The sequence below is a fragment of the Telopea speciosissima genome, chromosome 6 (genome assembly GCF_018873765.1).
Source record: "Telopea speciosissima isolate NSW1024214 ecotype Mountain lineage chromosome 6, Tspe_v1, whole genome shotgun sequence".
Lineage (NCBI taxonomy): Eukaryota > Viridiplantae > Streptophyta > Magnoliopsida > Proteales > Proteaceae > Telopea > Telopea speciosissima.
This window is the reverse complement of record NC_057921.1, coordinates 48585741-48611385: the sequence shown is the minus strand read 5'-3', so window position 1 is coordinate 48611385 and position 25645 is coordinate 48585741. Positions and strand designations below refer to the sequence as shown.

Below are 25645 nucleotides of genomic sequence, written 5' to 3'. Positions count from 1 at the left end.
AGTCTCGTGGTTACTAATGACCAGATAAACTAATACATGCATTGGAAACTTCAGTCTTAAGAGTACCAGTTTCTACAATTACTCAAAATCAGTACCTGCAGAGCATCTACCAACGTGCAATGAAGTTAGCTACTGTCGATATTCACCACCTTAGTCACCAATCCTGCATAGTTTTGAAAACTTGAAGAAGAAACAGATCACATGAACTATAATGAATCTAATAGATGTTATATTACAGGGGTTTCCTCCCAAGCATAAACTCAGCCCTATCAAGAACTGGAAAAACAGTTTTATTATGCAATGATCTCTTCAATTCAACACTAATAGACATTCAAATTTGGTCATTCGATTTGAAGAAACCACGTGTCGATATATTAGATATGCACTGGTACTGCACCAGGTGATCTTGAGCGGATAAAAATCTCTCCTAGTTCCTATGTGCTTTCAAGGACTAGATCTTTATCCCCTCCAGTTCCATGCCCGGCCCAGTTTCCCAGTGTCTCTAAGGTCACAATGACTAGGATCTAAATCCTTTACGGCGCAGCTGCACGTCCTGCCTGTGCTGCACAGACACAGGGCTACATGCAAAGACCGCATTACCCCTGCCCGAGCGCCTTGCCCTAGTGGGGTTAAGGCGGTCTTTGCTCGTGGCCCTGTGTTTGCACAGCACAGGCAGAACGGCAGCCGCACCGTAGAGGATCCAAATCCCAATGACCATCCTACCCCTTCCCGAACGCTTGTCTAGCTGGGGTCCACCACCCCTTTATTAGGGCACCTGGGAACTACATCGGGCAGGGAACTAGAGGACATAATTTGGATCCAGATAGTCTACGGCCTGCCTGTCCATAGGGGCCAGAGTGGCTCACTGTTGAGGCGCAGCGCAATGATTGCCTTACCCCTGCCCGAGCACTGTACCCGAGCCGGGGTAAGGCGGTCATTGCGTCGCACCTCATTAGTGCGCTACTATGGCCGCTACAGGCAGCAGGCCGTAGACGATCCGGATTGAGATAATTTTTTGTGCTGTCGATCAATTTGAGTAAAAGTGTAGAACCCTTCTGCCATAATTTTCTCTTCTTCACATCTCTCTCGTTTTCAACTGAGCTCAGCCTCCCCTAGAACTTTCTGGAGGTGGGCTGCATCGATATCCTTGGAAGCAAAGTAAAAGGTTGTCCAATTCATATTCCAACAAGGAAGGCGAGGGATTTAGGGCTTTTCATTCTGCAATTGTCTTTGTCTTCACTACTAACGATTTTGGCAACATTGACAGGCTCCACTTCTTGTTTCTGAGGTAAGCTCTGCTTGTAAGATTTCCATAAGGTGGGCTGGCATAGTCCCACTTTATTTTAACAAAGCCGGTTTAGTTGTGTTGATGGGAGCTGCCTTAATAGTATGAGTCCAGTTACTATGTGTGGACTTAAGGTATTGTCTCCTTAATGGGAAGGAAACCCTAGTTTCTATGCAGGGTTGGTCCCTACCCTCACCACTATAAATAGTTGCCACTGGCCCATTAAGTGACTAACCTAAGAAAACCCAAAAGTTGAGTGGAAGAGGGTAGACTAGACCAATGCTGTTCATGTGCGACAGAGATCGTCAAGAATTTAGCTTCCACAACCATGGATCCAGGTACGCCAATCACACCCCTGGATTTATTTGTATGCTCATTGATCTACATGAGTGTTCCGCATGAATTATTCTATCACTGCTTGCCATCTGTAACGGATGATTTTTCCTTGTCACTGACCCTTTTCCTCCATTACCCCTTTGTTGACTGAGTCTATGGCTACCTTCACCCGTGATCGTGAGAGAATCAGGAGCACCTCGGGATTTTGCTGTTGTGAGATTATCGGTCGGAGTCTTTGGCATCATTGGATTAACAAGTTTGATTCAGTAACCAAACCAGGTATGATTGCACCTTCCTCATGTTTTATAAGTAAACTAATCTACCTTCCCATTGAATCAGTGAAGTATCATTGGTCAGATATTCAAGACTCTGGTTATTCTATCAGGATTGAGAAACACATATCTTATGGCTGAACAAAGCCAATTCGTCGCAGGCATATAAGTGATTAATTAATTTTTTCACATTCTTTTTTCATTAGTTACCAAAATTTGATTATTTAAGCACGCAATTCATTTTCCATTATGAATTTAATTAGTTTAATGAGGAGAACCTAACATTCTTCCAGTTTTAAGTTGGAATTAACTTAATAATCTTATATGAGCTTGTGTTGCGTGTGAAAACCTCCGGTGCTTGGTTCGCCCGTGGATGAGCCTGCAAAAACCAAGCAATGAGCACAAGAGGGCCGGTGTGGCTCTGGCCTAGGACTCTCCGATGCTCAAGTCAGGTCTCCAATGCAACAGCGTAACTGCTAGTCAAAGTGAGATCAGGAATAGTATTCCATACCTGGGTATTTATAGAGTGAGGAGGAGATGAGACGGTTGGAAGAGTCCTAGTATGGTAGGAGTCCTTCTTTCGGAAGGTTCTCCCGCATAGAGCGGAGTGGAGAGTCATTTTTGGGGTCAGACTCTTATTAAGGTAAGAGTCCATGTAGAGTGCGATTCCGTGTTGTGCTGGGATCGTGGCTCGATCCCTATCCCGTGATTCTCGGGATGTGCTGATGTGGCCCGGAGATCCCCGGCAGGGTAATATGGCAGCTTCAGTGGAGGAGGGCTCGGCCGAGGAGGTCGGCCCAAGGGGTCGGCAGAGGAGGTCGACCCGAGAGGTGGTTCTCGGCCTCAAGCTCGGCTAGGAGTCTGGCTGACCTATATGAGCTCGGCCTCAACCACCGGCCAGCTCGCTCGAGCCTGGCTTTGTCAGATGACTTATCGAAGATGGGGTCAGCCCATTCTCCTGCTCGGCTCAACTCGGTTCTTGGACTGAGGTTGGATCAGCCATGTGGCAACCTCCGATAGGTAGGGTGTTTTATGCCTCATCACAGGCCCCCCCACTCATCAGGAGTCGGCTCGACACTGATGAGTGAGGTTCCCAGGTCGGCTTGTCTGGAAGATTTTATGCGGTCGAGCCAGGCTTATTTTTTGGCACAAATTTGACGTTGCACGGTCTGACAGTTGGGTGTCCGTGCCACATCAGCAGAGTTATTATGGCAGGCTCAGGAATTCGAAACGTCCTTTGATCTGGGCCGTTGAATTATGCTGAGCTCTGGTCAGCCGTTGGATCAGTAAGACCCAAGGATTATAAGTACGCGACTCCTAACTATTCATTCCTCACTGCTCTAAGTTATTGACTTCTCAGCAAGCTTGGATTTCTCCAGCTCGACAGTGCTCGATGTTTACTTATTCGCGATCAGCTCGGCCTTTGCTTCGTTCGCGCCCAGCTCTTCTTCAACCAGTAAGTCTTCTCCGCCCAGTATGTCAGTTGGTAGTAGTCCCATGGGCGAGCTATTTGCCAGGGCGGCAGAGGGCGCGAGTCCGAGCCGAGAGGTCCCCGCTCGTTCTCCCACTATAGACCTGTTGGGCTCGACCACAGATGAGCTCGATGTAGTGGAGCTTCGTCAGGCCGAGGTGACCGAGCCTCCGTTACTCATGGAGTTTGACCACGCGGCCTAATCCATTGCCACAGACCGAGCCGAGAACTCCCGATCGTCCTCATCCGATGAGGAATCAAGTAAGGGAGATTTGTCCGAGGTGGGGCTTGGCTCGGTCAGCTCATCTGCTGACGCCCCTGAGCCCGAGGAAGGCAGTGTCGGCACCATTTCGAGCACGATCACGGAGGCCGACCTCGACTATCTAGGGCGACCTATGCCATCCCCGAGGACATTCAGCTCCGAGTTCCTAGCCCTGGGGAGATGGCCTGCTTCATCAGGCCCGGCGAGGTGGCTTTGTACGAGACGCCCTTCAAGTATGCGTTCAGGCTCCCCGTTCTCAGCCTGGTGGACCAGATCTTGGACCACTTCCACCTGTCTCCTAGTCAGTTGGTGTCGAATTCGTGGTTGGCCGTGTACGGCTTCCACGCCTTATTTTACGAGATGGGCCGAGGTGCGAGCGTGGCGCTTTTCTCTCGGCTCTTCTTCTTAAAGAAGTCCCCCGAGAAGGGGTGGTACTATTTCTGCCGCCGATCAGGGAAGAGTACGGCGCTGGGCGGCCACAAATTTTTGGTCGGCACGCCGACCTTTAATAAGTATTGGAAGCCTCATTTTTTCTTTGCTTCCATTCCCGACAGCCCTCTCCGAACCGAGTGGAAGGAGATGAACTTGAACTATGTCAATAGGGTATTACCCCTGACCGAGAACGAGATGACCTCGTTGGACCTGATCCTCCAGCGTTCGCCCTTCGATGTCCTCCAGCTACAGGACGAGGGGTTTCTTCAGAGGTGCCATATGACCCCTGGTACGAGCCCGAGCTGAGACCGTCTATGTGGTCCGAGCTGACCCCCTTACTTAGTCTTCTTTTCCGTTTCTACTTATTTTTTATGTTGTCGGTTTCTCTTGCAGTGGTTGGCCACATTCCTCCTATGGATACAGCTCGGCTAAGGGCCGAGACCCTTGCAGACCGGAGGAAGAAAAACTTGGACAAGAAGTCCCGGGGCCCGAATCTTCCAAGGCCCCCAAGGGTAAGGCCGTGATGCAGGGCCCTTCGGATGCTGTGGTCGGCCTTGAGACCGAGAAGAATACGGGCCCAGCGGGGTCTCCGAGAAAGGGGAAAGGTCGAAAAGGCGAGAGGAGCCCGCCGAGAGACAGCAAGCTTCAGAAGCTCTCGGTTAATCTGACGAGTGGTGGTCTTCCGCCCGTGGCTTCGCTCGCCAACATCTCCCGATACGTCTTGGGGAGGGCCTCGGCCAACAACGTTCCTGTGAGGCCGACCTGGCGCCTCTTCCCCGGGGACTCGGCGTTGACGTCGACTACGCACGCCAAAGAATGGCTGGATGCAGGTCGGCTTCCAACCGACAAGGAGAAGCTCGAGGCGCTGTCTGACCCGGAGCTCCTCTCCACTCTGTTCCAGGATTTCAACATGGTAAGTTTCCTGGTCGGCTCTTGTGATTAGATATGATCTGTGTTGTCTGTCTTGATTTTTGTTCTCGTTCCTTTTTGTAGGGCTTCGCCAAGGCAGTGGAGACCATGCTCCGTTTTGAGCGGCTCCTGATCGAGAACCATTCCTTAGGCGTCCAGTGCAAGAAGGCCTGCCAGGATGCCCAGGATGTCGTTCAGAGGCATCGAGAGACCCAAGAGAGGCTCACTGCTGTCGAGGCCGAGGTGGAGAGTTCTCAGGCTGAGGTGGTCAGGCAGAGAGAAAAGGTTTGGGCTCTGCAGGCTCAGCTTGCCGAGGTGAAGGAGAAGGTCAAGGAAGACCTGGCTACGGCTCGGAGCGAGGCGGTCAGCGACTATCTTCAATCGGAGGAGTACGCTGATGTCTGCCATGAGATCAGGAGGCCTCCATACGCCGAGGGTTTCTAGGTAGGCCGAGCTGAACTTTTGGCCGAGATCAAGGCAGTGTACCCGGATCTCAACCTCTCCCGTTTTGATGATGATGCGACTACCTTTACCGGGGAGGTGGGAGATGAGGAGGGGGTCGAAGTCACCCAGGCTCTGCCCCTTGAGGAACCTACTCTGGCCAACGTCGTCCCTCTAGAAGCTGGACCATAAGACCCTCCTGCCGAGCCTACCGCCACGGACACTTCCGAGGTTGTCTCCAAGTCCAACCCCGAGGAGACCGAGATGCAAAATTTTATTTTTTTTAATTTTTTTTTTAATTTTTTTTTATGGTGGCCGGACTGCCCTTTTGTAATCGTGCCGATCTGTCCTCTTATAATGAATGAAAAAATTTATTTTTGCCAGAATCTGTCTAAGTGTTTTAGCTCGGCGCTCTCCACCTTTTTTTCTTTGTGTACTCTGTTCTATTTGTGGCCGAACTGTCGAGTCATTTTGCTAGCCGAGCTTAGGAACTTGTCTCTTTTTTGCCCATCCCTCATGTGGTCGGCGGCTCGGCCATGCCATGCCCGAGGTCAATGTGATCCTTGCCTTAGTTGGTTAATTCGTCGTTCCCTTTGGTCCTATTGGACAAGCTATCATATAAACGGATGTGTGGCTGAGCATCCTTCCTGGCCGAGCTTAATGCCTTAGCTTAGTTTTGAACTTTGTTAGGCTCGGGTAAAAGGGGGATGTCTGCTTTTGAGAAGTCGGCCAGGTATATGAGGACCGGTCTTACGACTTGGCTACCGACTTATGAGGGTCGGTCTTTGAGGTCGGCCAGGTTTATGAGGACCGGTCTTACGACTTGGCTACCGACTTATGAGGGTCGGTCTTTGAGGTCGGCCAGGTTTATGAGGACCGGTCTTATGACTTGGCTGCCGACCTCTGAGGGTCGGTCTTTGAGGTCAACCAGGTCTATGAGGACCGGTCTTATGACTTGGCTGCCTACCTCTGAGGGTCGGTCTTTGAGGTCGGCCAGGTCTATGAGGACCGGTCTTTTGACTTGGCTGCCGACCTATGAGGGTCGGTCTTTGAGGTCGGCCAGGTTTATGAGAACTGGTCTTACGACTTGGCTGTCGACCTATGAGGGTCGGTCCTTGAGGTCGGCCTGGTCTATGAGGACCGGTCTTACAACTTGGCTGCCGACCTATGAGGGTCGGTCTTTGAGGTCGGCCAGGTTTATGAGAACCGGTCTTACGACTTTGATTTTAGGAGCTTGCAAGTACGTTAAGTGGTGGAGAAAGACTTTATTGAATCAAATGTCGGAGCTGAAGCCGAATACAAGGATTCTCAGTTATTGAAAAAACTTCTTCAAATTTTTCGAGTTCCAAGGTCTGGTACCTTCTTGCCCCCCGGAGTCTGCAAGCGATATGTGCCTGGGTGAATTTGCTTGGAGACTATGTATGGGTCTTCCCAATTTGGTGCTAACTTTCCTTGCTGCCTCGGCTGGGATGCGCTAAGCTTTCTGAGAACAAGGTCCCCTTGACGGTAGTGCCGCTCTTTTACTCTTGAGTCATAGTACTTTTCCGTCCTATGTTGGTATGCCGCGTTCCAAAGTAGGGCATTTTCTCGAACTTCATCGAGGAAGTCAAGGTTGGCTCTCAATCCATCTTGATAGGTCTTCTCATCGAAGTTGAGCACTCGGTACGACGAGGCCATAACTTCAACCGGAGCGAGGGCTTCGGTCCCATAAGCGAGGCAAAAAGGACTCTCCCCGGTTGGAGTTCTTACTGTCGTCCGATATGCCCATAGGATACTTGGGAGTTCATCCACCCATCTCCCCTTGGCTTCATCTGGCCTTCTCTTAATGCCGGCGAGTAATGTTCGGTTGGACACTTCTACTTGTCCATTTGCTTGTGGATGAGCTACTGAGACGGGTCGAAAGTCAATGTAGAAGTGTTCACAGAATTCTCGAAAGGCCGGGTTGTTGAATTGGGTGTCATTATCAGTGATGAGCACTTTCGGTAGTCCGAACCGGTAGATGACCTTGTCTCAGAAGAATTTCTCCATGTTCTTCTCGGTGATGGTGGCAAGGGGCTCGGCCTTGACCCACTTGGTGAAGTAATCGATCGCGACTCCCACATACTTTCTGTTCCCCGATGCGGGGGTGAAATCTCCGAGAATGTCCATTCCCCACATAGCGAATGGGATTGGGCTCAGCATTGAAGTCAACTTTGTTGCGAGTCGGCTTGGGATTGGTGTGAACAGTTGACACTTCTCGCACGTCTTCACATACCTCATGGCCTCTTCTTGCATTCTTGGCCAATAGAATCCTTGTCGAAGTATCTTGTATGCAAGAGCTCGGCCACCCATGTGACTCCCGCATATTCCCTCATGCACCTCGGCCAATGCATACTCGGCCCCCTTTGGTCCAAGGCATCGGAGAAGAGGGGCCGAGATTGCTCTTTTGTAGAGCACTCCGTCGATCATGGCGTACTTGGAAGCTCGGATCTTGACCTTTCTTGCTTCGTCTCGGTTCTCCGGGAGCAGGTTATTCTCCAAGTAGTTGACAATGGGGTCCAACCAGGTCGGCCCGTCCTCTTCAATGTGCTTTACGCTTTCTTCTTGTAAGGAGGGCTTCTCCAAGATTTCTATGTATACTGACCGGCTCAGATATTGGAGGTCAGCCTCGGCCAACCTGGACAGGGAGTCAGCCGCGGCATTTTCTTTTCTCGGTATTCGAGTCATCTCAAAGTGTTCGAGTTCGAAAATCAGATCTCGGGCTCGGTTCAAGTAAGCTATCATCCTTTCGTCTTTCATTTCATAGTCTCCGTTGACCTAGTTGACCACGAGTTAGGAGTCTCCTCGCACTTTCAACCGCTTTATGCCCATTGCTTTGCTGACTCGAAGTCCAGCTAGAAGGGCTTCATACTCAGCCTCGTTGTTCAAGGCGGGAAACTTGAACCTCAGGGCATATTGGATCAGAAACCCTTCGAGGCTTACCAGTATCAGGCCGGCCCCGCTTCCTCCGGAGTTGCTTGAGCCGTCGACATTCATGGTCCATGTCGGGTCGGCCGTAGCCCCAACCTCTTCTACTGTCTTTTCCTCCCCGACCTCAAGGTCGGGTCCTGTGCATTCGGCGATGAAGTCGGCAAGGGCTTGTCCTTTTATCGCCGTCCTCGGACGATAGCTTATATCGTATTCACTTAGCTCAACCGCCCAGGTAATCAGCCGTCCCGAAACGTCGGGTTTGTGCAATATCTTCTTAAGTGGCTGGTCGATCAGTATCGCGATCGGATGAGCTTGAAAGTACGGCCTTAGTTTCCTTGCAGCCGTAACAAGAGCGAATGCTACTTTTTTGAACCCGGAGTACCTTGTCTCGGCATCGACAAGAACGTGGTTGATGCAGTATATCGACCTTTGAGTCCGACTCTCCTCTCTGATCAACACCGCACTGACCGCCACAGGGGTAGCGGCTAAGTAGACTTGAAGCTCCTCTTTTGGTTTGGGTCGGCTAAGGAGAGGCGGGTTCTCCAAATATTTCTTCAGCTCTTCAAAAGCTTCCTGGCATTCGTCCGACCATCCAAAGTCCTTTGGGTTCCAGATATTCTTGAGGGCTTTAAAGAATGGTAGGCACTTATCTCCCGATCTCGACATGAATCGTGCCAATGCCGCCACACGCCCGTTTAGCCTCTGTACTTCTCGGATCGTCCTTGGAGGACTCATCTCTTGGATGGCTTTGATTTTTGCCGGATTGGCTTCAATGCCTCTGACAGAGACCATGAAGCCGAGGAACTTTCCCGAGGTCACGCCGAATGCACACTTGGTGGGATTCAGCTTCATTTGGTTTTTTTCTTAATACACCGAAGGCTTCTTCCAGGTCGGCCAAGTGGTGTTCGGCCTTCAAACTTTTCACCAACATGTCATCCACGTAGACTTCCATGTTCCTTCCGATCTGCCCACGGAATATATAGTTCACGAGGCGCTGGTATGTTGCTCCGGCGTTCTTCAATCCGAACGGCATGACCTTGTAGCAGAAATTTTCTTGGTCAGTTCAGAATGCCGTGTATGACTCGTCCTCCTCATGCATCATGATTTAGTTGTAGCCGAAGTACGCATCCATGAAACTCAGCATCTCGTGACCTGCCGTGGCATCGATCAAGAGGTCAATCCTAGGTAGCGGGTACTCATCTTTTGGACAAGCCTTGTTGAGATCGGTGTAGTCGACACACATTCTCCACTTCCCGTTCGGTTTAGGGACCATGACAACGTTAGCCAACCAGGTCGGGAATTTTTCTTCTCGGATGAACCCTGATCGGCGAAGCTTTTCCACCTCTTCTTTGATCGCGGTTTGTCGATCAAGTGCGTAGTTCCTTCTCTTCTGCCAGATTGATTTTCGACCCGGATCTACGTGGAGTCGGTGCTCAGCTATATGCCTGGGTATGCCCGACATGTCGGCAGCTGACCAGGCAAAGACATCGACGTTCGCCTTCAAGAAAACTCCGAGCTGATTCCTTTGATTTTCATTTAATAATGATCCAAGCTGGACCACTTTTGTTGGGTCACCTTTGCTGAGACGAAATGGGGTCAGGTCTTCTACGGGTCGTCCTATCCTCTCGATAAGCTCATCCCGCTGATCCTCGGGGAGATGCTCGATGCCCATTGCCATTCCTCGAACATTACCCTTATTTTTCTTGACGAAAGTAGCGTAGCACTCCCGTGCCTTCTTCTGGTCGCCTCGGACCTCACCGACACCGTTCTCGGTGGGGAACTTCATCTTCAAGTGTGTCGGGAAGATGATGGCTTGGAGGGCGGTCAATGAAGGATGACCGAGTATGGCGTTGAAAGCCACTACCGACCGTACCCCCATGAATTTGACTTGAATCGTCGCCTGGCATGGAGCTTGCCCCATCGTGACCAGCAGGTCAATTGAGCCTTTGATGGTCGCGGTAGCTCCCGAGAACCCGTGGAGTGAGGTGCCTTCTGGCTTGAGTGCTTCGTCGTCGAAGCCAAATTGTCGGTACGCCTCTAGTGACATAAGGTCCACGGATGCGCCGGTATCAACCAATACACGGTGGACTGGTCTGTTCACAATTTCTACCTGCACCACTAAAGCATCATCATGAGGTAAACTTATAGCTTCGAGGTCGGCTTCGGTGAAGGAGATCGTCGCCGCTGGCTTGAGTTTCTTGGCGGGCATCTCGGCCACTCCGATGAACCGCGCATTTGCCTTAGCCTTTCGAGTAGTCTCTTGCCCGGGCCCTCCGAGGATAGTGTATATGGGAGCTCCCTTGTCACTGCTCGGCCCGGATCCATCCTCTTTCTTCTCGGCTCGGACTTTATCATCGTCTCGTTCATCTCGCCTATTTTCGGCCCTAGGCTCGGCTCTTCTTTGATCTCGGTCTTCAGGCCGCCGACCTCCACGATCTTCTCTGCCTCCTTTGACATATAGCTTCAAGTGGCCCGCTTTTATCAGCTCTTCGATTTCTCTTTTCAGCTGATAGCAATCTTCGGTGTCGTGACCGGTGTCCTTGTGGAACTGACAAACTTTGTTGGGATTCCGAGATGACCCCGCTTGCATTGGTCGGGGTCGACGGATGTACCCTCCCTCTTGTATTTGCATCAAGATCTCCTTGCGCGAGGTATTCAGTGGAGTGTAGTCGGGGCTCCGGGCTCGATCCGACCTGTCAGCTCTACGATCCGTCCTGGGCCTTTTGTCTTCCCTACGATCGTCCGTTGTCGGCCTTTTCTTGTCGGGTCGGCTTCGTTTCCCTTCCGGGCCTAGAGGACCTCGGCCATATTTACGAACTCGTTGCACCTCTCCAAGAGCTCGGCCAGGTTTTTTGTCGGCTTCCTGGCCAGGTCCTTGATGAGGTCCATGTCGGCGAGCCCGTTGCTCATAGCCGTATGGGCCATGGCCTCATCCAAATCCTTGATGTCTAAGGATTCTTTGTTGAAGCGGGAGACGAATGCTCAGATTGACTCGTCGGGCCTTTGCTTCACGCTGAGTAGGTTGACCGTTGTCTTCTTGTGTTTCATACTACTCTGAAAGCGTGTGACGAAGGCTCGGCAGAGTTGAACGAAGCTTTTTATGGAGTTCGGTGGTAACCAGGAGAACCATGAGGTCGTCGCGCCCTTGAGGGATGCAGGGAAGGTTCGACAAGAAACGATCTCGGTACCTCCGTACATGGTCATCATCGCATTAAAGTAGTTGATGTGATCCGTCGGGTCAGTCGTCCCGTCGTATCAGTCGAATGGGGGAGGTTTGAACCCGTTTGGTAGCGGCGCGGTCATGATCTCGGGAGGATATGGGTGTCGCCTGACCAACGAATAGGCGTCCGGGGTCGCTTATTTCTTCAACCCCTTCACTTGCTCCGCCAAGTCCCGTAGCCGCCTCTCCAGCTCAGTTTCGGGTGCTCGGCCGCCTAGCTCCTCAGCCCGTGGTCGGTACGGTCGGCCATCCCATTGTGGTCGGCCATTCTGGTCTGCTTGATCCTCACCGTCATTTCTTGTTCTTCTTTCCTCCTAGAAGTTGGACCCACGGGGGCTCCCCTGCTGTTCTTCTCGGGCGAGCGAGCCTTGACGCCGGGGGTTATGACGAGATCCTTCTCCTCGTCTCGCGGCGCGTCATTCATTCGGTTCTTTCCCTTGTTCTTGGACTTTTCTCGATTGTTCGTCCTCTCTGAGCCGCCCAAAAAATACCAACCTCCTTGCTACCGAGCCGACTGGTTCGATTTCCTGTCCTGTTCGCAGACTTGGGCGATGTTCTGGCTCATCCCGCCGAGCGGCTCTTCTAGGGCGTGGAGGTGGGGTCGTCTGACGAGACGGGTGTGAGGATGAGGCTCGGCTTGGCTCGGTCCTATGCCGACCACTATTTTGCTGCAAGTTCCTCTCTGCGCGGACCGTAGCTGGAGGGGGTGCGGCCAGCGGTTGGCCCATCAGCCCACCTCGGGCCATCTGGTTCATGAAGGTGCGCAGCATCTCGTTGGTGTGGAGCATCTGCAACTGCAAGTCCATAACCTGTCGATTATTTGTTGGGGCTTTGGGGTCTAAACTCTCCGGCAAGGGTGGCGGCGCTGGTAGGCCCATCCCATCCAAGCTTGCCTCGGCCTGTATCCGGCCAGCCGCGGCCGTGGTTAGCGCCGCTCCCCCATTCCCGCCATCCGGTGGGGGAATGGTGCCCGTGATGGGCTGCGTACCCCCTGCCCGAGGGGGTCTTCTGTTTATCCCCTGCCGAGAGGCTTCGGGGGGCGGGGATCGCCTCGTCTGCCCAACAGGCTGCGGCTCGTCCGTCCGGGAAGTCGAGCCATGCTGCCCTGACCTCGTGTGCACCATTATTACTGCTCTTGGAATTGGTAGAAACGACGATGCTTGCCGATGTCGTTCCCACAGACGGCGCCAAATCTGTTGCGTGTGAAAACCTCCGGTGCTTGGTTCGCCCGCGGATGAGCCTGCAAAAACCAAGCAATGAGCACAAGAGGGCCGGTGTGGCTCCGGCCTAGGACTCTCCGATGCTCAAGTCAGGTCTCTAATGCAACAGCGTAACTGCTAGTCAAAGTGAGATCAGGAATAGTGTTCCATACCTGGGTATTTATAGAGTGAGGAGGAGATGAGACGGTTGGAAGAGTCCTAGTATGGTAGGAATCCTTCTTTCGGAAGGTTCTCCCGCGTAGAGCGGAGTGGAGAGTCATTTTCGGGGTCGGACTCTTATTAAGGTAAGAGTCCATGTAGAGTGCGATTCCGTGTTGTGCTGGGATCGTGGCTCGATCCCTATCCCGTGATTCTCGGGATGTGCTGATGTGGCCCGGAGATCCCCGGCGGGTTACTATGGCAACTTCAGTGGAGGAGGGCTCGGCCTCGGAGGTCAGCCCAAGGGGTCGGCAGAGGAGGTCGGCCCGAGAGGTGGTTCTCGGCCTCAAGCTCGGCTAGGAGTCTGGCTGACCTGTATGAGCTCGGCCTCAACCACCGGCCAACTCGCTCGAGCCTAGCTCTGTCAGATGACTTATCGAAGATGGGGTCGGCCCATTCTCCTGCTCGGCTCAACTCAGTTCTCGGACTGAGGTCGGATCAGCCACGTGGCAACCTCCGATAGGTAGGGTGTTTTATGCCTCAGCAGCTTGTTATGGATTAAATCCCCTTGGACATCCTCATTGAATTGGAATTTTTTTTCTTCTGATATTACTTCTCTCTTTGACAAGATTCAGGTGGCATGAATTGTGTTTCTTATGAATAACTAGTATATCTTAGGATTGTTCTATGAGGATTTCTTTTTAACAGCTGACCTTAATCCATCCTCTTTCATAACTTGAGTTGTTTTTTGGTCCTATGAACCAGAGCCCAAATGAGTCCGTCCTGAGCTCAGACAGGGTCTGGAGTCTAGACTAGGCTTTTCAGCTCGCAGGGTGGGCCTGGGCTAGGATTTTCAGGTGCAAGGCCAGGCCTAGGCTGAAGCCCCAGTTAAGCCTGACCCGTCCTAGCCCGACCCTAATTTTATATAACTATTACATATTATGTTTAAAGCTTTAAGCTTATAGGATTATTTTTAGGGAAAATTGCCTAGATCTACTAGATAAGAGAAAATAAATTACAAAACAAGCAGGGTTTTAAGAATTCAGAATCTGATTGGTGAATTGGGCCATGACCAATTCCGATTATCACCTATCCGACACTGCTGATTCACACCCCAAAACCCTAGAAATTCTCTGTTTTTGGATTTGAGAATCGATTCTAGGGTACTTGAGCACCGATGAGACGTTCCATTCCCTGATTCAGTGTTTTAAAACCCTGATTGAAGGTCTTTTTGTACTGTAATCTGAGTGTGCAGAGGATGAGGAGTAGATGAATTGAATTGTAAGTTGTAACTGCACTGGAGCACCAATTCTACACTTCATTTAATGATGAAAGTGAAAGAATCTCAGTTTTTATCATTTCTTAATTTAGGAGAAGAGTCACAGGGTCCAATGGGAGCACACAAGAAATCATCAACAGAGATGGGATTTCTACCTTTCATGGGGTGAAGCAGTCATTTTAAACCATCGTGTGTCTAACGCAGAGGCTACACTCCTAGATAGTCTTTTTTTCATTTTTCCCTTTAATTTAAATCTGTGAAATGACTTGTCAGTCTTCGTGTCAGCTAATAGCAATCTTAACTAAAGGGCATTGAAGGGTATTGAAAAATAAGTTACAAGTCATTTGTGACCTAGGTAACCTACCTAGGTCACAAATAGATACAAGATTTAAATCTTCTAAAATTCGATTTTGGCTGATGGGATCCCAACTGTTGGAGATACAAGATTTAAATCTTCTACCCTGAGGGAGGGGGGGGGGGGGGGGGAGGGAATAGTTGCAGATACAATCGCAGGTTCGCTAAATAACTTTGCTAAATAGTTTTGGAATACAGAGATAATCTCTCTTAAGGGTTTCCAAGCATCTAGGTTGAAGAGGAAGGGTTTCCAAACATCTAGGTTGAAGAAGCTCTGAACATATCTAAGCAGTTCTCAGTTGCAAGTCCTCGATTCCAGAATTTGGTGTAGTACTCGTTATAAGTGAAGCTTCTGTAGAGGGCAGGGTGTTCTTCGTCCACCAGCTCTTGTGCAGGTTTGATCACTGCATCAGGTGATGGGCAATAAAAAGTTGGGACTGAGATTCTCCCTTCATTGCAGTTTAGCACAGCCCTGTGGAGCACACTTTTGTACCTTCCATTACTAAGTACCTATAAAGATTTGAAAAAACAAAAATACATTTTAAAGAATCACTTAATTAGTTGTTGACAAGTTACTCAAAAAAAAAAAAAAAAAAAAAAAAAAAAATCTTTAAACTATGTCTGATCAACGATCACCTCAATTTGATCACCGATGTTGATGATGAAGGTATTAGCAATGGGGTTGACGGCAATCCATTTGCCATTCTTGAGGACCTGTAAACCAGGGACATTGTCTTGCAGAAGAATTGTGATTACATTCGGGTCGGAATGGATGGGTAATCCATAAGTAAGCTCCGGTTGTGGACATGGGGGATAGTAATTGATGGCCATATGTTGTGCATGTTTCTGTAATACTTCATTTATGTAATCACTTTGTAAGCCTAAGCTCTCTGAAATTGCTTCAAGCAATTTTAGTGAAAGGCCTCTCACATTTGTGCAGTACTCAGCCACATATTCCCTGTTTAACAAAAAGGAGGAATGTGAAAAAGGGTTTAGTTTTTACTTTTCTTGTAACAGTAAACATATTTTTATTAGAAAAGGCAATTTATTAAATTAAAAAACAAAAAAAAATATACATTTCAAGGATCTACATGGGTTCCACTTCCTCAAACATCCAGATACTGCCTTTGACGCGCAAGTTAGTAGGGGATGCAATTTTGGCCTGGCAAGACTGAGCCCACCTGAAGCCTATTCCGGCCTGGTTTCGGCTAGGATTGGGAATTTCAGGCCCATGGTTGAACCGGGCCTGGGCTGAGGTATTGGTTTGAGTCCAGCCCAATACAATATATCATGCCCGAGGTCGAGCTGGGTTTGGGCTAGGCCCTGATTTTCAAAACCCAGCCCGGTTTAACACCATTGCATCCATACATAGACATTCGAGAATGTTAGTATTTTTTTTTATGATGTTTCCCACGCCCTCTCAGAAGACACCGTGAAATGATGCCTCTTCCCCCTGGGTATAAGATACCTAGACGTGCTCCCCCATTGATCCAAACGCTTGTGTAGAGACCATGCAACCAAGTAGAGATCTCTTGTCTTTTCTAAATTATAGAAAAAATGGACCTACCTTCCTTAAAGTTCTTAGGCTTCTATCAACCAATTTTGACAAATGGCAGTTATATGTGGTTATTGCAACCGATAGAGAGAAAGGTAATCACCCAGATATGCCACATATCGAACTTTTATCCTATTTCAATCAAATAGCCACCCCACAAGATTTGGGGGAAAAAAAAAATCATCCACAGTGTCGCAATCTTGGGGTGCCTTGTAGTTTGGGTCGATTCAACATCCAACAGTATCGAGCTCGAGAAGAAAGGAAAAAAAACTGGGTCAAGCGAGAGAGTCGCACCGTTGGATAAGGCATCTTCCACATGTCGAGTTTTCAGGCCCAAATTGCAAGGATTTATTTTTTTGGTAAAAATTGCAGAGGATTTTAATCCCAAGATTTGAAGGTTATAACTGATACTGCCATATATGTTGCAGATCGAAAGGCTGAAACTGAAAGAGGCCAAACCCATAATTAATTATAACCTGCAAGAAGGTGGGGATGACTAATTTACCTGAAAGAGGGAGGATTAGAAGGCCATTCATGAATATAGTCATCAAGAGGGTAACAATGGAGTCTCAAAAAATCTCTCCAATTTGCAATCGTTTCTGTCTTCACATTGAAGCTAGTTGAGAGGCGTACGGCCTTGGATGGATCGTTGGAGTAGATTTTCAATCTCTCTCCTTCAGGCATTTGGAAGAACTCGTTAGATACCCTTAACATGTTATCGTTCACCCTCTCTGGTATCCCATGGTTCTTCACCTATCATATATAGTAATACATACAAGCAGGAAATTAATTATAAAAATATAAAGAGAGAGAGAGAGAGAGAGTCCCCAAGTGAGAAACATACCTGAAAGAAACCATAATGTTGACATGCTTGGCCAATCTCTTTGATTATAAGAGAATGGTTAGGACCATTGAGGCCTTGGAGATCAATGAAAGGAATTGAGTGGTGAGAGGTTTGAACGTCAAGAAGATTTGGCCGGTCGGAGATTGGTCGGACATAATTCGAAGGGACATGGCGGATGCCGGAGTGCAAAAGATCAGTCAATAATAACTTTGTGTTAGCCATACAAATTCTAGGAGTGTTGGACTAAGAAGAACCCCTAAAAATTGAATCTCAGCTATTGTGTTTGGAGATGAGAATGGAGATGGAAGTCTAAAGTTAGGGTAGTACTATTATATATTGAGCATCTGCGCATGCAGCTGATGCAAATGGGTGACATCACTTTAGTGACATATACCCACAAAGTTGGAAAATTAGGTTTCTGGAGGTACGTGCTGGCATCCAACAGTTGTTAGAATGCAGGAGCAATATTGTTACACATCACGGCTTACATCATATAATGACGTCAAGAGGGTGAGTGACATCATTGACTGATTTAAAAGTAAGCAACGCCCTACATGATTTCCAACTGGTGTGGAGGTGGAGGTGGGGATGGGGCTCCTCTGTGGAGTGGCAGGGATTGTGCCCAGCCTTATCCAGCGCTTTTGTGTTGGGCTGCGTGCCTGGATGGTCTTGATTGTCTAATGTGCACCTAACACCTTGTTGCACCACAGAGGATCCGGGTCCATGGAGTGGAGTGGGGGTAGGGGTGTCAATTTTGGATTGGAACCGGTAATCGGACTGCAACCGTCCCGCTAGGAATTAAAACCGATCCATTCAATAGTTTATTGGTCTGAATCTGGTCTTAGTGATACGTTATTGGTCCAGATCTGGTATGGTCTCAAGAACCGTTAAAACCATAAGAAATGACCAGGATTGTATTATCATCTGATAAAATCTGATGAATGATATCATACAAAAGAAAAACAACTTTAGAAGCTGTGTTTTTGGTATTATCTCCACTCATACTTAACAACTGCTATGTCTAGATTATTATTTTAATAAAAAAATTTATTCACGAACCACCAAATTGGTGATTACAGATGACGAATTATTATAATAATTTATTATTTTCTCTCTCTCTCTCTCTCTCTCTTTCTTTCTTTCTCTGCATAAACAAAGTCTAAATATGAGGAATTGTGTGAAAGTTGTAGACATCCAAATTAATTCAAGTCTAATAACATATCTGTTCGCATGAGATGATAATATATACATTGACACATTGGAACGTCTACCATTTTTCTAGAGCAACTCCTATTGTCTTTGCTTTGGACTCTACATTATAATAATGTTTGGACCTGCTTAGGTATCGGAACCGGACCACCAATCATTTAATGGTCCTGGATCTCAGATATGGAACCGGTGAGCTTATTGGTCCGAATCTGATCTTGACATCTCAGAGCCAGAACTGCTAAAGAACTGGACCGATAGCCCAGAACTGGACCAATTGAGACCCCTAGGTGGGGGGGGGGGGGGGCGAGATTATAACTTGTAAGTCGTGACATGATGTGTTAGTTGCTTGGTTGGGGTGGGGGATGATCGTGACATAATGTGTTTTTTATACGATAAAGAAAATACTAATTAAAAAAACAAAAATTCCAGGTCATTTACATATATATGACCAATCAAATGCCTAGATCTAGCTACTATAGCAAGACGATAAACCAGATACATCAGAAAGCAATCTTGTTTCATACCTTCGATTGTCTTAGACTTAAGGGGCAATTACCATCACTGCCCTACACTTAGCCTATATTTATTAAAACTACTTTACTTTAAACTTCTTTTTTGATATTACCCTACTTTTAAACTTTTACATCTCTTTCTACCCTTATGTTTTTAAATACTCAGATTGCCCTTCCTTTTCACCTAGTAACCTGCTAATTCATTTAACCTACCATTATTTTCTATTTTTTACTATTTTTGTCATTAAAATAGTAAAAAATTAAACACCCACCCGCATCTTCTCTATCCCGTTTTTTACTTCATTTGGTTTTTTTTTTTCTTTCAATTTTTTATTTAATTAATTTTTTATTCAACATTTCATCATCATCGTTCTTTTTCGAACAGATCATGGTTCTAAGTATCGGTATCGTATCGGCGATACGTACTGGTTTTACTAGTCATCGATACTGATATCGTGTCGATTCTGTATCAATAACACGGTACGGACAAGAGGTAAAATGGTCAGAAAACTCATTTTTAAGGAGATTCAGGGGTAATTTTGCCCGATACAGCCAATCCAGGCCGATACCGTATCAGTATTGTATCGATTTTGCAGGTTATCGATACCCGTTCCGATACTGTGCACGAAAACCATGGAACAGATCGACCCTTTTCAAAGCACCCCACTTCTTCTCTCTCTTCCTCTTTTTATTCAATTTAATTTTTACTATTTTTGAAGAGAGTTGACCTGTCCATGGTTTTAGTGCACGGTATTAGAACGGGTATCGATAACCTGCAAAACTGATATGATACCGATACGGTATCGACCTGTATCGGGCAAAATTACCCCTGAAACTCCTTAAAAAATGAGTTTTCTGACCATTTTACCCCTTATTTGTACAGTGCTACCGATACGGTATCGGTATCAGTCACTAGCAATACAATACCGATACTTAGAACCATGATCTCTTCAAAAAAGAATGATGAGGATGAAATGTTGAATAAAAAATTAATTAAATAAAAAAAAAAAAAAAACCAAATTGAGTAAAAAATGGGAGTGAGAAGTGGGTGGATGCTTTTGTTTTGTACTATATTAATGACAAAAAGAGTAAAAAGTAGAAGATGAATGGTAGGTTAAATAGATTAGCAGGTTACTAGGTAAAAAAGAAGGGCAATCTGGGTATTTAAAAACATGAGGGTAGAAGGAGATGTAAAAGTTTAAAAGCAGGGTAGTATTAGAAAAGAAGTTTAAGATAGGGTATTTTAATAAATATAGGCTAAGTGTAGGGTAGTGATAGTAATTGCCCCTAAACTGAACAAACATAGACCTACTTTTCAACAAAAGAAAAGTAACGTTGTCTGGTCGATGACTTTGTGACATGACATGTTAGTTAAAGAGCAGGGATAGTTTGTTTGCCGGTGGCTTAGGTAGGGTGGGAGAATTGGGGTGGAAAAGTGCTCTTGTGATATTTCAAAATCTTACTCCAATTTTGTTTGGTTAATATGCAGTTATGAACGTACAAAAGCTCAAGGAACAACATCAAATGTTTTGTTTGCTGATGTGACACTTAATAATTTCACCCTTATTCTATCTAAAGTCCCACCAAATTAGGTTACTGTTCATGGGAAAAATAAAAAATCTGACCCTCGTTCCCCAATCTACTACATTGTGGGACCCAGCCCATAATATTTCCATCCCATCCTCCCCGACAAACAAACGGACTCATGGAACACGGCAAAAAAATCTTGTTCAAGACTATACATTTAAACTGGCTTAGAAATTAAATGGAACAAATGATAATGGGGTGATTTTCTTTGATCGGGAGTGCATGGGGGGCAAAGGTTGTGCCCAAACACATTGGGCGGGATGTAATAGACATTTCAGGCATCTAAGGGGCAGGGCGGTCGTTTCAAACTTTAAATTCCTCTTCTTTACTTGCTGATTGGGACAACAATTGACGGGATCAAGCGGATTCCTCGAGAGGTAGTTTTCTAGCCTGCAAGGGTGATGGGGGTGGTAGGGGCAGGGGTGGTGAGGACAGCGGCGAGAGTGGCATGAAGTTCAGGGGGTAAGTTGATGCAGCAAGAAGTGTGGTTGCAAGAAGAAGAAGAAGGGTAAATTGGTCATTTAACTTCATAATTTTCAGTTGAATAACTCTAAAGGTTAGTTTGAATATTTATGATTTTTTTAACTCATGACGTCATCACTAAACGTTGACTGACTAACGAACAGGGGCTAGTTGTAAGAAATCTTAAAATGCAGGGGGTGTTCAAGTAATTGTTTGAAAAGTTGAGGTGATCAAACAATTGGGCCATAGTACATGGGGTGTACAAGTAATTTTCCCAAAAAAAAAAATAACATAAGGGGGAATTTTTTTCACTTGTTGCCCTAAGAAATTTTCATCGTATTGTTTTGGAAACCTATAAACTAGGGGTGTCAACCGGTCGGGCTCGGTCGGTCTCGGTCGGGCCTAAACGGGCCTCACCAATTTTATAGGCTGCATCGTGTCTGACCATTTAGGCATTCGGGTTTGCATTGGGCGGGCATGGTACGGTTTCATTTCGGTCGATCGGTGTTCGATCTTTAATCGGTGCAACCTTATTTGGACTAAACGGGCCTAAAACCGGTCTCGGTCGGGTTAATGACCTATTTAACTCTAAACGGTCGGGCTAATTGATGTTTCAGACCAAATGTCATGTAATGGATTCAATCTTTTTAAATTGACACTTCTCAGCACTGATGTTAATACAACATATACCCTTCAATGGGTTCCATCTCATCAACAGTGAACGATTTTAGTGAAATAATAGTAGAGGTGGGTTCAGGAAAGGAGTAGTCAATCTGGCTATTTCTTCTTCTTCTTCTTCTTCATTTGCAAGTTGTCTATTAGCTTCATCAGAGGTGGGTTCAGGCCAAAACTCATCCAAATATAGCTGTCAAAACTCACCCAAATATAGCCGCCATGACTTCCCCTCCGACTTCGTCTTTGGTGGATTAACTTTGGCTTATCAGGTATAGTATCATCAAGAACCTTATATTAGATCTCCTGTCATCAAATTGAAACTGAATTGTTTCTTTATGGAAGATTAGATTAGGAGGAGTTATTCAAATCATAGATAAGAAAATACTGAGTATATATGTGGTGGTGGTTCTGTGTTGAAGGTGAAAGGAGCAGCAGGAGAGGATGGATGTTCCTGGGATATCTTTACACATGCATCAAGGTCGGGCTAGGCTCGGTCGGGCTAGCATTCGGTCGGTCCGGTTGGGCGCCCGGCGGGCTAAGACCCCACACTGAGACCGTCCGATTACTAAACATGTCGGGCTTAAGCCCGACACATTTAGTAAACGGGCCAGGTAGGGCTGGGCTTTAGTTGGGCAGGCTCGGTCGATTCTGCCAGGCCGGGCCTTGAATTGACACCCCTACTATAAACAATGGTTTTTCTACTAAAGCCCACCGTCTTGTGCAGTTCTTTGCTCTGTTTTTTTTGCCCTCTTTGTCATGTTGAGAATAAAACCATGTGGTATATATTTTTTTCTTGCTCCATCTCTAAACGTATTTGGGCTGCAGGGTCTCTTGGATTATACATAGAGTTCCTCAGGCCTCCTTCCTTGCTTGATCCGTTTGAGTCTTTAATTGATTTCTTCTTTCTCCTTTTCTTCTCGTGATGTGTCTCGTATCCTATTGGTGATGGCTGTTACAATGTATTTCATATGGATATTTTGAAATAAATGTTTTCCAAAACCAACTCTTCTCACTCGCTCGTGTGCGAGATCTAAAAATTTTAAACATTCCCTGATTGGACATGAAATGAGTTATAGAATGGTATAAAAATGAGGGTAAGGGTAGTGGAAGTGAATAGGGAAAAAGAATGCTGACTAGTCACATGGTTCCTGCGCCTAAATACAGGAGTGTGTGAAATTATCGCCACGTCCCTGTGAAATCAAAAGTTTCATTAAAAAAAAAAAACACATCCATGTTGATGTCTCTATGCTCATTCTCATTGGCCTCTGCGTTGATGCCAAGACTACAAGACCAGAGAGTGATCTCTTGCCTGAGTGAATAATAGAGTTGTTATGTAGTGATTACTTACTGCATCCAGCTTATACGTACGTTGTTGATTTGATCATTGCAAGCAATGCATCAGAGACCTGGAAAGAAAGGAAGAAAATTCTTAAAGGATTATAACTCTAACGTCACTAGAATAGTTGAGCATGAAGAGCCTAAGACTCAACTCACGTCAACTCATTAAGGGGTTGTTTTGGTTTGATGTGAAGATCACTAGAACTTTTAAAAAATACAAGAAAATATGTAATTTCATCAATGCTCAAAACTACCAATAATGCCACCATATATATACAAATTTTATATCTACCTTCAATAACAATAAAATTCAACCTTATCCTAACTAAATGGGGTCGGTTACATGGATCCTTTAAAACAAAGTAAGAAAAACTAAGATCCTCACAAAGGAAAAGGAAAATAAGCGGATTGAAGAATAAAAATGAAAAATGAGACAAGAAAAATGAGAAAAGGAAAATGAAAAATGAAAGAGGAAAGTGGATAGCTTAGGAAATCAAGAAAATCTCAGCTACATGATATCGACAACGTGGATCCTTGCCCTCTAATAGGTTCTATCTGAGGTCATACTTGACACAAGACCCAGACTATGCATGTCATTCTTCACAACCTCACCTATGGTCATTTTAGGCTTGCCCCTAGTTTTTTTAGCTCCTTCAATCGTAATCAGATCACTCCTCCTTACTGGGGCATCCCCAGGCCTCCGTTGCACATGGCCGAACCACGTCAGACGACATTTTCGTTGCTTGTTGTTGATCATGGCAAATCCCACATTAGCTCTAATATGTTCGTTCATCAATGTATCCTTCCTAGTTTTGCCACACATCCATCTTAACATCCTCATCTCTGCAACACATAGTTTCGTTATATGTCACTTCTTAATTCCCCAACGTTCCGCCCCATACACTATAACTGGTCAGACAACACTCCTGTAGAACTTTTCTTTAAACTTTAAAGGAATGTATCTGGTCACATCGTACTCCGATCGCACCTCACCACTTCATTTATCCTACTTTAATTCTTTGTGAAACATCATCTATGTCACCTTTTTTGTGACATAGATGAAATCATAATCAAACCTTCTATGGCAAAGAGGTAAAACGCCATGATTAACACTACTGTTCATCGAAGGATTAATGTAGTGTTATAACAAAATAAAAGCACTCAAAATCATGAAAGCAATTAGGAAAAATAAATATGAATTGAAAAAATAGTGAAAATACTAACATAGGAAGAGAAATGAGCGATTGCCTAAGAAATTAAGCACATAACATAAAGAAATCTGGACTATAAGTATTGAACTTGTACATTATAGCTAGCCCTGTAAAACAAAAACAATAATTTGCAGAAAAGCTGTAGAAGTACTCAGTATTTCTTATGAGGGTTTCTTCCAAGCTCTCAAGGATGCTCTACAAACGTTTGGATTTTCCTACCACATAATTTGGTGTGTAATTGAGTTTTAGTCCAAAGGGACTTTTGTACATCAAAATTATATAAAGCTTTGAATTATATATAAACAAAGGGTTTTCTTCCTCATCACTATGCTTAGTGAAGTATAATCCTTCACCATTTGCCACATGGCAGTATATGAGTTATTCAATGTGGAGTTGGGATCCCGTTTTTGTACGAGAACGACTGTGAGCCGCACAGATGGAATTCACCCACAGTGGGTCCCACAATGTGGATTCCATTTGTGCGGTTCATAGTTATTCTCGGGATCCCACCTCATCAATTTGATAGAGGACCAAACAAGCATTTCATTGGTATAATTTCAGCTTAAAATGATTAGAGGCAGTAGCTAAAATTACAAAAGATACCATTTTTTATATTGATGATTTGATAATTTTACTAAAACCTTGAATCAGAGTTTGTGCAACTTTTCTTGCTTATTTTTTACTAAAATTTGGTCATTAAAACATATGTGATGTCCTCTATCACATTGACCAACTCATGTGCTACCAAATGGAAAAGGGTGCACAACATATTCTCTAAATAACTTTGCTAAATAGTTTTGGGGGAAAGGGTTTTGTCATCAATTTTTTGTAAACTAGTGGCATACACCAGTCATAAGATCGAATGGATAGGGGAGGTTAAATGGGTCTTTTTCAAAAAGGGAGAAGAGAGGATGATACAAGCTAGGTACTCTTGCGGTGTGCCCAATTTTTTTCCTTGTGTTGAATATAAAGATGGGGCACTGTTCTCTGTACCGCAGCGTAGCCTGCGCCCAGGCACATGGGGGTGGGCGCAATGACCACCCTGCCCCCTGCATAGGTTGCGCTGCGGCACAGAGTACATTCTCCCTACAAAGATAATCTCTTTAAGGATTTTCAAGTAGGAATGTAAACGGATGGGATTCGGTTCGGATGCGGATTGGGTGTGATCGGATCCGGATATTCCCTAGCCGAATACGGATACCTCTAAAAGGATTCAGATGGATTCGGATACGGATTGAATTCAGATTTTCAACCATTCATTTACATCTCTGCCTTGTGTAACCCGGATCTTCCTCCCCCTAGCGGATACAATTCACTCTCAAGATCAATATTTACTTAATTTTTTATTATTATGTATTCAATTTTTTTTTTTCAAATGGAGTTTTATCAGAGTATTCAAATGTTTTTCCGAATATCTCTAAACACGGATGCGAATCCGATTCAGATTTTCGGATACCCATTTACATCCCTATTTTCAAGCATCTAGTTGTTTTTTCGTCCTTTTTTTAGGGATAAGAAAACATTTATTAAAAAAAGAAAGAGAAGAAAACAAAACAAAAAAAAAGAAAGAAGGGGGGGGGTGGTTGAAGAAGGAAGAATAAACAACAACTAAATCACCCTAAAAAAGGGATAAGTACACCAGGAAGGGAAGCTTCCTCGTAGTATCCCGAAGAGGACAACAGAC

The 25645-nt window shown here is 46.0% G+C and overlaps 1 protein-coding gene across 1 annotated transcript; it reads right to left on the bottom strand.

Moving 5' to 3' along the window:
• Positions 1 to 1284: 1284 nt before the first annotated feature.
• LOC122664046 (protein DMR6-LIKE OXYGENASE 2-like) lies at positions 1285 to 17189 on the bottom strand. The gene is made up of 5 exons (XM_043859728.1): positions 16968 to 17189; positions 16629 to 16876; positions 15205 to 15526; positions 14825 to 15078; positions 1285 to 1295 (listed from the first exon to the last, which is right to left on the bottom strand). Exons 1-4 carry the CDS (start codon positions 17187 to 17189, stop codon positions 14827 to 14829), a joined length of 1044 nt encoding a protein of 347 aa, XP_043715663.1. The 3' UTR covers positions 1285 to 1295; positions 14825 to 14826.
• Positions 17190 to 25645: the final 8456 nt, after the last annotated feature.